The sequence below is a fragment of the Sycon ciliatum genome, chromosome 11, assembly GCF_964019385.1.
Source record: "Sycon ciliatum chromosome 11, ocSycCili1.1, whole genome shotgun sequence".
NCBI lineage: Eukaryota > Metazoa > Porifera > Calcarea > Leucosolenida > Sycettidae > Sycon > Sycon ciliatum.
Window position 1 is genome coordinate 15,383,196 of NC_088653.1, and position 13,958 is coordinate 15,397,153.

Sequence of the window (13,958 nt, forward strand, 5' to 3'; positions counted from 1 at the left end):
GACCTTCTCCAAAAACGCTTTCCGAAGATTGCTTGATCGATTACATTTGTGATGGCGTCAAAGACAGTTAAGGATTTTGCTGGTCGTGTGTCGGCGGCATTGTCCCCGCCAAAACTGAATGCAATCTTTTAAAAGACAAGGTCTAGTGAGGCAGGATCTGAAGTGTCCTGTAGCTGTGGGTCTAGCCCTCAGCCCCTCTGCGGCAAGCGTAATCCATAAGATATGACCTCCATCGCTTAGACCGATCATGCAAGAAAGGCGGAGGAGTATGCATTTTATGTTCGTGACGAATTCAAGAGCAGAATGATTAGTCTTACCCATGACACTGAAGCGCTGTCTGTCCACATTTCCCTACCACAACATCCACTGACAGTCATCTGTGCATATCGCGCTCCTGCACAGACAGTCACTTTCTGGCAGAAGCTCACCGAAATGACAGATGACACACTTCAGTCTTCACCACTAAAGTCTACTCTTATTGTCGTTGGTGATTTCAACGTCAATGTACAAGACAGTCACCATCCACATCACCACCATCTGGAAACATATTGTCATGATCTAGGCCTCCGTAACATAGTCAATACACCAACGAGACTTTCCAGCCAATCCACTCTAGACTTCTTTTTTTTTAATTTTATTTTGTCCTAGTACCGAATACACTGCAATACATCTCACCTAATAGTCAAGCACACACTGACCTCTATCTCCATACCTGCTCAGTAGAACCGTGCGACGTGTCCGACCACCAACTTGTAACTGTACAACTATGCACCTCCTCCTACCAATCGTACGCTCCAAACATCACTTCTACACTCGCAAACCACCCATTCGTACGCTACCTATTTGTGAATTCCAGACAAGTGTAGCTCAACAAATGGTCAATCTACAAAGTTGAAACTCACAACGATGATCTCCAGAGCTTGCAGGACAAGATCACTTCTTCACTAGACCAATACTGCCCGTTGGTACAAGTACGTGCTACCAGGAAACAGATGCCGCAACCCTGGGTCGATGATGAACTCCGTCAACTGCTTTACCGAAGAAAACGTGCTCACCGTGCCATGACCAAACACCCAGACTGTGCACGTCTTGTCCAGAACTTCAGAGGCCTTAGACGTCAATGTAAATTGCTTACTAAGAAAAGCGCTCTGCGTTATTCCAGCAACAACTGCATGACCATCGACGCAACCCACGTGCATGACCATCGACGCAACCCACGTGCCCAGTGGTTCATTCTCAACACTTTACTTGGAAGGAAGAAGATCTCGCAAAATCCTGCTGCAAGTCTGCACGATATCACAACTACGTTTGCCAAGGTCATTACAGATCTTTCACCCAACTCACAAATCCCTCTGACAATTCCACATGGGCCACTGACTCAACACTCTTTCTCGGAGTTCACCGCTGTGACAGCCGATGACGTCCTGGCTCTTCTACGACATCTTGACAACCGCAAGGCCACAGGTCCTGAGTTGATCCCTCCCCCCATCTACAAGATACTTGGAGAGCAAATATCAGCACCACTTGCACGGCTCTTCTCGTCCTCACTGTCCACCGGTGAGTTTCCCGAATGCTACAAATTGGCACATGTACGTCCCATCTACAAGAGAGGTGACAAGTCCATTGCTAGCAACTACAGGCCGATATCACTGTTGCCGCAGATGGCTAAGCTTCTGGAGACACTGGCACATGAACAACTCATGGATCACATCTACACTGCTCCGACTGATTCACCACTACTCCCCCCGGAGCAATTTGCGTATCGGAAACACCACTCCTGTGAAGACCTACTGGCGTGTGTAGTGAACGACTGGCACACATCCCTTGATCAGGGACACTTTGTTGTTGCCGCATTCCTGGACATGTCCAAGGAATTTGACTCGGTAAACCATGGCATGCTCCTACAAGAATTGACAGACATTGGCGTGGGAGGTACAGTGACAGAACCGGGAACAGCGTGTCGTCACGAAGACAGCTCAGGGGGACACATTATCAGGAAACAGAGGTGTGCCGCAAGGCTCCGTCCTTGGGCCCTCTTTGTTCAATTTATCAGTTCGTAATCTTCCCTCGGCAACAAAGCACTGCAAGGCACGGCAATATGCAGATGATGTTTCCCTCTACAAAGCTGGCAAGGACCTAAACCAACTCACACTCGATCTCGCTGAGGATATTACCATTGTTCGTGATTTCCTGGCTGCACGAGGTCTCTGCCTCAACCCTGACAAGACTCAGTTCATAATCTTCAGGTCGAAGTTCACACCTTTGACCCCTGACGTCAGCCTTCAACTGAACAACACCTCAATTGCCCCTTTGCCTGAAGTAGTAGTAGTAGTAGTAGTAGGAGTAGTAGCAGTAGTAGTAGTAGTAGCAGTAGTATTTATTATTTTGTTAGGGAAGTGAAGTAAGTACCTTGGCATCGTTTTGGATGAACACCTTACTTTCGGTGCCCACATCGCCCATCTTAATAATAATAATAATAATCTTTATTTCAGGATTACCCAAAGGCTAACGCCTATCTGGGGGATCTCCTATTTGTGTATGTACTAGTAACATAGTTATGGATGCGAGAGAAAGTGCGCAAAGTGAGTGTGAAATGTTGGTAAAAGGAATAATAAGAAACACAAGGAAAGAATCTTGAGCGCAAGATTGGAAACAAGATCGCTATGTTCAGGAAGATACGACACCAACTCACGGAGCACGCCAAGAAAACATTCTACATATCGTCCATCCAATCAGTTCTCGAGTATGGGTCGAATGCGTTTGCTCACTGCCTTCGTGAGGGTCAATATGAGCGCCTGGTTCGCTTGAGTAGACTTGCCTTGCGCACGGTGTTCAACCTCACTCGCTTCAGCAGCATCAGTGCACTACAAAAACGCAACCATTTACTCCCACTCGCCGCTCGGTATCAGCTCAGACTTTTTTAATTATTGTAGTAGTTGAGCACTCTCATGTGGGGTAGTGCCTTTGCTGTTTGCATTACTGTTGATTACGCAGAGCTCACTGACTTGTCAGTTTGAGCACTCTGGCAAGGTACGTTCAGGCCTGATTGGAAATTTTTATTTATTATTATTATTATTATCAAATTTTTGATAGGGCAATCCCCACAGGCCTAAGGCCTTCTTACAGGGTACCCTAGAAATGAAAGTACTGAATGACGGAATAGGTGCAGTGAAGAGCATAAGCGGACTGCAGCGGGGAGTGCATTCCAACGGTCGGAACCGATGAAAGAAACTGAAAAGAGACCGAAACGAGTTTTAGCTTTTGGTAGAGTGACAGACGAAGATACCTGAGAGCGAGTGCAGGAATTGGTACGAGTAGAAGTAGAACGAAGGCAAAAGCAATCAGTAAGGAGATTTTCATTGCTATCATAATAATAATCTTCATTTCAGGATTATCAGGTTCGGCCTCATTTCCTCTGTGCTGCTCTGATGAGTTCACAAGGATTGAAAGAACGAAACAGCATGCTGTCCGCAGATTGAGTAATAATTTTATATAAATTACTTGTAAAATGATTGAGTAACAGCAGGTTCAGATTTTTGATCAACCACCACACCATACCATGCAGGCACAGTGGGTCGGTCAAAGACCGTGTTTGAGATACGAGAGTCCTGCCTGGGCCTGGGAGCGGTTTTTCCAGCCGTGCTGCTACCCACTGTCAACTGGGAACTTGTCACCAGGCACAAGTGCAGCTAAATGCACCGTTAGGGTAACTATTTACTTAGGCGCTGCATGTGCCGCCAGGGTTTTGCCGGATGTTAGCGGCCGTCATGAGTTCCCTTCGGGAATGGACACGATAATTTACTTACTTTACCCCAACATACAGTGGTAACTGCCCTCTCCAGCTGAACTCCACACGTTGCCACAGTACTGCAGACCATCAGCAAAGCTCAACATCAGTAAAATTGTTGGTACTTAAATAATAATTAATGAAGTTACGTCCCAAAGAACATGAAAATATGCAGAATTTTGAAATTTTCAATCGGCTCTCAAAGGGTTAACCCCACCATCGCGGTGGATAGATACGATTTGGCACAACCTGAAGGCAGCGGATCTCTCCGTGGAGAGCGCTCTCCAAGCTGCAGGAGATAGACTAACTTGGCTTGACACTGTTGACAGATACGTCGACTCTGCTCCTGTCTAACAGGTTCAGGGAAGATGCGAGCTGTGTTTATTATTATTACAGTACAGAACAACAATTAAGGACAAGCAAGGCTTGTTTGCTGCTACTTCAAGTTTCATGCTCTCGCAATCATCAGGCAGGTTGGTATTACGCTCTGCTTCCACTGTGAGCACGCTGGGTACATTCTCCGGTGTATTATTACTATTAATTGAATTTATACAAAAGAAAAGGACCAAGGAACTACAAGTTACGCTATACTGTCCACTAACACCACCAGTTACTAAACAATCAGCTCATGCGATAACATTGCGCGACACTGACCGACGGTACTGACGTTCTACAACTAACTGGCTAACAACTCTAGCACATCTTGGATGCGCACTCCAACAGCCTTCCAACTTGGAAGGTTCTAAGTTATAGAAATAACATAAGGAGGGGAAGGTGAGCGCAACCAAGACAAGCATGAGCTGAAAGTCTCAACTGTGAAGGGCGTTGGCGGATGTTCATGCATGTCGACGACGATACTGGCAAGACTATTGGACAATGCGGTCAAACCACGATTCAAGGACGCAAAGCAACATTCCACACAACTTGATATTTCTATAACTTAGAACCTTCCAAGTAAGTTGGAAGGCTGTTGGAGTGCGCATCCAAGATGTGCTAGAGCTGTTATTAGCCAGTTAGTTGTAGAACGTCAGTACTGTCGGTCAGTGTCGTCGGTCGCATGAGCTGATTGTTTAGTACCTGGTGGTGTTAGTGGACATTATAGCGTAACTTGTAGTTTCTTGGTCCTTTTCTTTTGTATAAATTATTCCTTGGGTCTCCATCCGAGTCCATTAATTAAATTCCTTATTATTATTTCGCAATCGGTACCTTCGCATGCAACAACGCAAATCCACACAATTCAGTAGACACTTCCTTCTATCAAACGTTTTCTTTCCCGTGAGAGCAGTGATGAAGAGAGTGAGTTGGACAACCAAGATGAAGATGACCGGACTGAAGGTGAGACCACAACGAAAGGGTCAGCAATTAAGAAACACCTCTTGTTTAGTAGCCAATGCTGCTCAGTGTATGATGATTCATGCTTCACTGTTTTGTGTCGTGCTCGTAGATTTCGTGAACTTAAGGTGTTAGAAGCTGTTTTCATCCGTAAACACAATCCTAATCTATGTATTCAGAAAGAATATGTCACAAAACTGAGACTCTTCACCTAGCATTCACACACGTATTCATTCGCATACACCTACACCTCACAGTTCCTCACTCTATCACATTCACCTGCTTCCACGCCTTCATTTCACTCACCTTTTGTAGTAGCTCACACCGTCAGAACACTCTCACATCTTTTCTTCTAATTTCTTTCGTCTTCTCTCCCACTTTGGTTTTTTTTCACACCTCACCTTGAATACTTCCCACTATCCGATAACCTATAAGTAGTTTGTTTCTCCGTATAGCCTCTATTGTGAGACGATTTTCCCTGATGATAGTCTCAAGAAAATCGATTAGGAACAACCATATTAGATACATGTATTCTCATTCATCATTTTGTAATGTCCGCTTCACTTATACTATTAATCGCATTAACCCTTTGAAGCCCAGCTGGGTTTTCTGATTTCCCAGGCACTCGCACCGCGCTGTACGCAACCACGGATGGTCGACTTCAAAATTTCATAATTCACTCACCAGCAATGGAATTTCATGATCTGGAGCTCCCTGAAAAGCTTGTGATCTCCTCCATCCAAAGATAAAGACTAGACACTACGGAGAAGCAACAGAAGCGCCTCCAAGTCCCTTGAGTGCAGCTCTATCGCGCCTGAACGAGATACACCACCCACAGTGACAATTTCCTTCGGTTCATGACTTTTACTCAACACAAAACAACGATTCAAAGTTCTCCGTGCTGCTGAAGCTCAAGCGGTCAGTTTGGTACCCATCGCGCATGGGCTGCATTGGTATGAGTCATGGGGAAACCCCATGCGCACGCGAGCTGTACTCGAAAATTTCAAAATTCTCAAGTTTAGAAGTATTCAACGGCGTTCCGGTGTTCGCCGCTCCGGTATTTCGCATTGCGCTGCCACAAGTGACACACTGCTGGAAAGGTATTTTCCTTACCTTTCCAACAAGCTATCGTTTGTGAAAATCAAAGAAAGGACAACGGAGATACGAAGCTTTGTACAGTGATCTATGCTCAATGCGTACACAGTGCGGGTTTTGGACGAGTATACTCGTCCTTGGGAAATCACTAGGGACGAGTATACTCGTCCTTGGGCTTCAAAGGGTTAACCCTTTGAGACCCCACTGAAAGTACGACAATTTACGCACCTTCAAGTAACATGCACTTTCGCTCGTATCTCTATGAAACATTCACCGATTTTTACAAACTAACCACCGTTGGAAAGGTATTTCCAAGACGAAGAGAATGGTACCACACTCAAGCCAACTACCTGCACAGCCTCTGCTCTGCGTGGCCTATAATGCCGCCCAAAACAGCAGCCGTGCGCGAACAGCTTCAGCAAAGTTCAAACAGCCGCCATTCCATTCTCCTTCATCCCATCGACTTCAAACAAAATACAGGGGAAAGCTCGTTTCAAGCGCAAAATTTTGGTGTGCAGCATGCTTGAGTATGACGTACCATTCCGGGGAAATCTCCTGCCAAGTGCAGCGTGAAAATTTGAATTTTTCGATCTGAGTGCATTTTTCAGTTTGTCTCCGACTTCGAGTCTCACCACGGCGGCATCGGAACTCCTAGAGACTTCGGATAACTTCGACGTGATAGCCAAGGGTCTTCTCGAAACGTAGATACTTTGTTTATGAAAATCGGTGAAGGAACACCAGAGATATAATTATTTTAGTGTCACTGTATACCAAACGATCGAATTCGATCGTTGGGGTCTCAAAGGGTTAATAAAGTTATTGTTTCCTCGTCGCCTTTTCATTTACTTCAATGGTATTTTCGGTCGGAAATGCATACACAAGGTATCGCGAGTATTAATTTTCAGTTTTCAGCTTTTTTTAGCTTTTCTTTCATCCCATAATACCTGGATATACCGCCAGCGCGCTAGCGTTACGTCGAATGTGAACTTTCTTGAACAAACATCTGTGTGTGGAGCTTATATACGTGCAGCTGTGTATAAACAATAATAATTATTATGTACATAAACCACAACCAAACATGTACACAAATACGTATACGCACACATGCAAAGAGACACTACTTCTTTCCACAAATACGGTATCTGGACTGCAAACTGCATGCATGAAATAAGGCAAAAGAGCTAGCTCTGAACCTTTGACTATTCTTGTCGTCATCGTGAATCATTTTTGCTCAGCTAACTGAACTGGTACTCGGCCGCGTGTGAACGCTCGCGCGCACTTGATGCTCCGGCCCCGCCTCCAATGCAGCGCACACTACAGAAAGCACGGCAATTTTCGTGGACATACTTCAAGCGATTCTAAACTTATCCACCTCTCCCATGGCCCATTGAATGAGGCTGTGGAGTTTCGAGGAGACCTTCGTCTAATGAAGATGCCAATAAGCAACTTCTTCAGGAAAACTAAACTTTTCGAAACGTCAGAGTGACAGCCGCCCCCCCCCCCCCCCCCCCCCCTCCACAGAAAATCCCACCCCTGAACAGTCTTTGCTATGACATAACCAGGCTTGGTCCACAGTCACTCAGATTAAGATGCCAAGGTTTTTTTATCAATGGACTCCGCATGACCGCGACCATCTGCAAATGTCAGCCGCCATTGATACGTGTTGAATTGCACTACACATTCCTCACACACGCGAGCGCGCACGCGGTTGTATTATTTCTTCGCATAGCAAAGCAATAAAAGTAGAAAAACACAGAGAATACAAACAAACAAACAAATAAGGGATGCTTGAGTTGATCCGCTGCAGCGGTCTGGGGCGGCGAGCTGCGGCGACGTTTCCCGACGAGCGCGAGAGAGATGCTGTGACTTCGGTCGGGAGAAGTGGACACCGGTCCTGCTCTCACGCCGTCGACGATGAGTCGTTGCAGCGAGCAGAGCATTCACTGGCCAGCGTCTCGCCTACATCACCCGGCTGTTGAAGAAGCCCAGCTACTTGGCTGAAATCAGAAACAGAATCATATGGACCAGTAAGTTATGAGTTATGACTAACAGTCCGCCAAGGTAATGAGATATTGCAGTCAGTATGGTGTCCGTACATGATACAGTAGATTGCTGGCGCACTATCTGGCTGCATGAGATCTCGTTACGTTGGCAGACTGTCGGTCATAACTAGTACGTAAGCTCAACATCTGAGGATTAAAAAAATATGGATAAGAACATTAGGGAGATTGCGCGCAACAAAAAAATTTTAATAATTATTATGGCCGTAACGGCCTCTACAGTCCATTTCAAAACTATAGACGCGTACCTAGGCAAAACCGTTATGCCAGCATCTATACCACATAAAATCTGTGATCACTTTGTGCATCAATTTTTCCAAATTGGGCGTCTGTTATCCAATCGTTTAGAAACTATATGAGAGTAGTTGTGGAGCGGTCCTGGGCAATATTCCGAAAACTATTCTCAAAAAGTTCCAACCAAATTTGAAATATTTCAAAAACCCTACGCGTCTATAGTTTTGAAATGGACTGTAAGCGCATCAACTTTCGACTGAAAAGGAGCTGAGTCACGAAAAAAGTACTCTCGTTGAAGTCACCGTACTGCCACGCAGGAATGTATGACACATGAGTACTGTGTTACACTTAGGCTGCGTTTACACGGAGACGAAACGAAACAAAACGGAACGAAACGGAACGAAAACGGGCTGGCCTCGAATCGTTTTCAAACCGTTTACACGAGTACGGCAAATCGTTTTGAACCGTTTACACGAAAACGGAAAACGGGTGATCAGGCTGGAGTTAGCACGTGCTGGCTTGGCGCAAGGGCGGGAAGTAACACGTTAGTTGGAGTTGGTACGTGCTGGTGGTCGCAAAGGTCAGGTATTTCCCGCGAAATATAGTCCCGCGCGGAATGGTTTCCATGACCGCGCTCCGTTTCCAATCGTTTTCACCGTTTACACGAGAACGCAAACGTTTTGAAAACGTTTCAAAACACTTTGAAGTGCGTTTCCATTTCGTTCCGTTTAGGTATCGTTTTCGGGGGTTGTCGTGTAAACGATAGTAGTAAACGCAACGATTTTGTTCCGTTTAGGTCCTACTTCGTTGTCGTGTAAACGCAAATCGTTTTCAATCGTTGTCGTGTAAACGCAGCCTTTGAGCGTGTGTGTCTGACTGCGGAGGCCGGTTTCCCGTACTCCGAAATATCGAGGCTACCGCCTTTGCGTAACCTCTGAGCCAACCGATTTTCGTGGCGTTTTTCGTGGTTACCTCACAGCCGTCGAACCCCACGAAACCTTGTTATGCCAATGCCGTGGAACTGAAAGGCTGTCCGGTTAAAGGCGGTTCTGACTTCGCTCCAGGGGAGTATGGCCAGGTTGAAGGAGGCTAAGGGAGTTATGACCCCATCTAGGGGAGTTTTGACCCTGTTTAAGGTGGCAGCCTGGTCCAATATTTCGAAAAGTGTGAAGTTCTGAGGTTGGTATTGAATGAGGTATCATCGGAAAGAGAATGCTTAGCACTATATAACGTACTGTAAAAGCAGAAATTTTCGGTGGTGTAATATTTTCGGTATTCGCCAAAATCGGCGGTTCGGTAGCGGGAAATTTTCGGTAAAACCCGTTCTCCAGGTAGGTGTACTAGTACTACATGTATACATTATCGGTTGTACCGAAAATTTCGGTGCGTTTTATTTTCGGTAAAAATTGTCGGCACCGAAGTTACCGAAAATAAAACACCACCGAAAATTTCTGCTTTTACAGTATTTGGTCTCTCCTACGGATAAGTATTCTACTACTTTGAAGTGCATTAGGGGGCCATCCGTAAATATAGATATTTATTTAGAAACGAAAACTAGTCATTTAGGGGGGGGGGGGGGGAGGGGGTTGAGCGCCTGTTCGTTTCTCCAAAAATATCGATGTACAGTTTGTATGTGTGGGCACGTCCAGAAAAAAAGAATACATATCGATACTATGTACCGTTTGTATGTGTTCGTTTCTGAGGAAGGGGGGGAGGGGGGGATTGAAGAGAAATAACTAGTTTTCGTTTCTAAATAAATATCGGTATTCACGGATGGCCCTTAACGGTATTACTGTAAGGCCAGATATTTTAACGTCAATTAAAGTTAACAATCTCCGAATTTCTGTGGGTTAGCGGCGTGAAATTCTAACGAATTCCGTGTCAAAACCGGCAGATGACTTTACAGGTACATATCGTTTTTCTACGTAACGACATCAAATGTTAGCGAATTGTTGAAATTCGTTAAATCGTTAGAATTAAATTTTCGTTAACACTACTGGTCTTACAGTATGACCCCGGTCATGAGAGGTATGACCCTGGTCATGAGAGGTTTGACCCTGGTCATGAGAGGTATCCCGGTCATGAGAGGTATGACCCCGGTCATGAGAGGTATGACCCCGGTCATGAGAGGTATGGCCCCTGTCATGAGAGGTATGACCCCGGTCATGAGAGGTATGACCCCGGTCATGAGAGGTATGGCCCCGGTCATGAGAGGTATGACCCCGGTCATGAGAGGTATGACCCTGGTCATGAGAGGTATCCCGGTCATGAGAGGTATGGCCCCGGTCATGAGAGGTATGACCCCGGTCATGAGAGGTATGACCCCGTTGGTTGGTTGGAATGGGGAATGCTCGTCCACATATGTATTGCTCTTACCCTTGGCACATATCACCGTGTGAGGCGTGCGTGCGTTCGCAACATGCGAAGTTCCCCAGCCAGAAACGGTGCCGACCGCACGTCGAGGCGTGTTAACCCACGCCGGCCGCTCGTGCATTTTCGTGACGAACAAATGAACGCAGGAATTGATATGGGACGGTGGGATGACCATGTTTCTCTTGCCGCACATTATCCAGGCGTCGAGGTAAGAGCGCTGCTCCTGGATCAGATGGTAGAGGTTGAACGAACTACACTCATGTTCCACCATCAGTGGGTCATCCTCAGCGCGCTCTGTGCCGGTAGTGTCGGCGGAGAGACAAACATGTGCGCATGCACACACACACACACACACACACACATACACATGCGTGCACAAACGAACACGCACGCACACACACACACACACACACACACACACACACATGCACGTGTGTGTGTGTGTGTGTTGAGCAAACATTGTTAGCGCCTAACTTGCACATTCTGCCCTTTTGGAGAATTTTGTGCAAATCCCTATCCTATTTTAAATGAACATGTTTTTCGTGGCCATTGGCAGTTCCATTAAGAAAGTTTTAAGAATTTAATAGGATGAATTGTGAAGAAGAGGTTGGTGCAACTTCGGCGACAAACACTAGTATTGTACAGAACTATTTTATCAATCACCACCAGGACTCAAACCAGGAACCTTCACTTGAGGCCAGCAATGCTGGAACCATTAAGCTATGGTGTAGCTGTCATCCCACCAGTCAATGTTCGGCATTCTTCTTCAGACATTGAAGCTTGCACTCCTTGCAACAGGTGTAACTTTTAAAACGCGTTTCCGCATCAGCGTGTAGGGTGTGGTTTTGCGACCTGAGACCTAGCTCTAACACACATCCAATGCGCAAACCAACAGCCGTCCAACTTGGAAGGTTCATGGTTACGTAGGACCTATTATCGCACTTTCTGACTGTTCATCATCTTGTTACAGTCGTGAATAGTTGCTGCATAACTTGTTCAAAACGTGTTTTCTTCTTCCATTGTACATGTATTACTGGCTCAGTATCAGAGTAGTTTTGATTTCTTTTATTTTTACTAAATTTCTCATTCACAACTCGTAAATGATAGAAATGGACAAGGTGAGTGAAAGACAAGCCCTTGATAAGGAAATCGCCTTGATAGAGATATCGCAGAACCGCCAAAAGACCTTGTTCATTAAAATAAGGATGAATGGACTTTTCAGGGGGGGGGGGGGGAGGGGGTCATTGGATGAATGGACATTTCAGGGGGGGTCATTGGACGAATGGGCATTTCAGGGGAGAGGGGGGTCATTGGATGAATGGACATTTCAGGGGGGGGGGGGGGTCATTGGATGAATGGACATTTCAAACTTACCTCTCCAGCACATCACCGGCAGGCTCGTCTTCACATTGTGCCGCAGCAGGTCATTGCCCCAGGCGTGGTGCTTGTTGGTACGGTGGCCGAGGAACCAGTAGGACTCGTAGTACGGCTGCCAGCGAATGAGGGCGTCCAGACAGTAGTGCAGGAACGACGGCGGGATCTTGGACTTGCGACGGTGGGCGCAGTGCTCGATCGCAGGCTTGTAATGGCTGCCCTGGTTGTACGCCAAATATAGCGAGTCGCCTGACCAGCAGCGCTGCGCCTTCACCTGTGCATTGGCTGAGAGACGACGATAGACAAGCAGACGCGGCGACAGTGTGCCAAAAACAAGACGGTCGCAAAGCAACGGGAGAGTTATGGCGTGCAGGGGACCCGAAAGGTGGGATTGGGAGGAGGGGGATCGGGGGTGGGCGTGGGGATTGGGGGTATGGGTAGAGGGGGAGGGGGTGATATCACAGCATAGCTCAAGCTTAGCAGCAGCGGCAAACCACCACCACCACCAACAACAACAACAACACCATTAATCCCTAGGCCCTGCCCATCCAATTCTTCCTCACTCTTTCTCCTTTCTTACACTACTATCTCTTATTGGCCACTGGCTATCGTGAGAATAAAGATTTGAAACAACAGCAATAGCAGCAGCATCCGCATTGGCAACACCAGCAAAGGAAGCGATGACGACGACAACGACAACGACAACTCTTAAGCTCATGATCGTGTTTGAGTGGACGTTTGTATAAAAGATGGATTTACATACTTAGAGTACCAATCTCGTCCAACGCTGATATAGTATTTTGTACAGGTAGTAGTTACAGGGGGGCTCAGAACTGCATTGCAAAATACTTGATTATGTAAGTGCTCAGAATTGTATTGCATAGTTGGTGCAGCTATCCGCTGCCAATACACTCGGTTTCTTTAAATACTATGTACGCCAGTCAGTACGCCCGTGAAGGTGAGGGGGCTATGCACAAGTACACCCCCTCTTTCACACACACACACACTCTCTTTCTCTCTCACACACGCACCCACTCTCTGTCTCTCTCTCTCTCACTCACTCTCTTTCTTTCTTTCTTCCTCTCTCTCTTTCTCTCTCTCTCTCTTTCTTTCTCTCTCTCTCTCTCTCTCTCTCTCTCTCTCTTTCTCTCTATTTCTCTTTCTCTCTCTTTCTTTCTCTCTCTCTCTCTTTCATTCATTCATTCTCTCTCTCTTTCTTTCTTTCTCTCTCTCTCACTCACACAATCACACACCCCCCCCCCCCCCCCGCACACAAACACACATCCCCCCCCCACACACACACACAAACATCCCCTCCCCACCCCACCCCCAATGCTACTCACGTGATGCTAGGCACATAAAGCGTGCAGTCGTATGCTTCCCGTGTTGACCGGTCGTCAGCTTGATCGTGACAGGGCGACCGGAGGCAGTGTCGGTGACCCAGATGAACTGGTTGGCAACGCTTGTCGCTTTCGTGACGATCAGATCCATAGCGACAAGCACTTCGTCCAACGTCATCAGTCTTGTGCCCATGTTCTCGCACGCCATGCTTGCCCGATCGTATGTGGTTGGTTGGCTGCTGCGATACCAGTGAACATGGCCGATCTGCAGCGATTCTGCAGGGGGTGACGACATGCAAGAAGAGAACACAACATCGTGTGTGATCGCCAAGAGCTTCACCTGGAACAAAGCACCCCAGGTTT

At 46.6% G+C, this 13,958-nt stretch overlaps 1 protein-coding gene across 1 annotated transcript in view; it reads right to left on the bottom strand.

The window, feature by feature from the left end:
* Positions 1-7,834: 7,834 nt before the first annotated feature.
* Positions 7,835-13,958, bottom strand: part of LOC135827576 (uncharacterized) — a 41,906-nt gene continuing 35,782 nt past the window's right edge. The window contains exons 15-18 of the mRNA XM_065340046.1: positions 13,599-13,871; positions 12,256-12,540; positions 10,885-11,175; positions 7,835-8,211 (exon numbers count right to left, since the gene is read on the bottom strand). Coding sequence (XP_065196118.1) covers positions 8,204-8,211; positions 10,885-11,175; positions 12,256-12,540; positions 13,599-13,871 — 857 coding nt within the window. The 3' untranslated portion in view covers positions 7,835-8,203. The remainder of the gene's footprint in view (positions 8,212-10,884; positions 11,176-12,255; positions 12,541-13,598; positions 13,872-13,958) is intronic.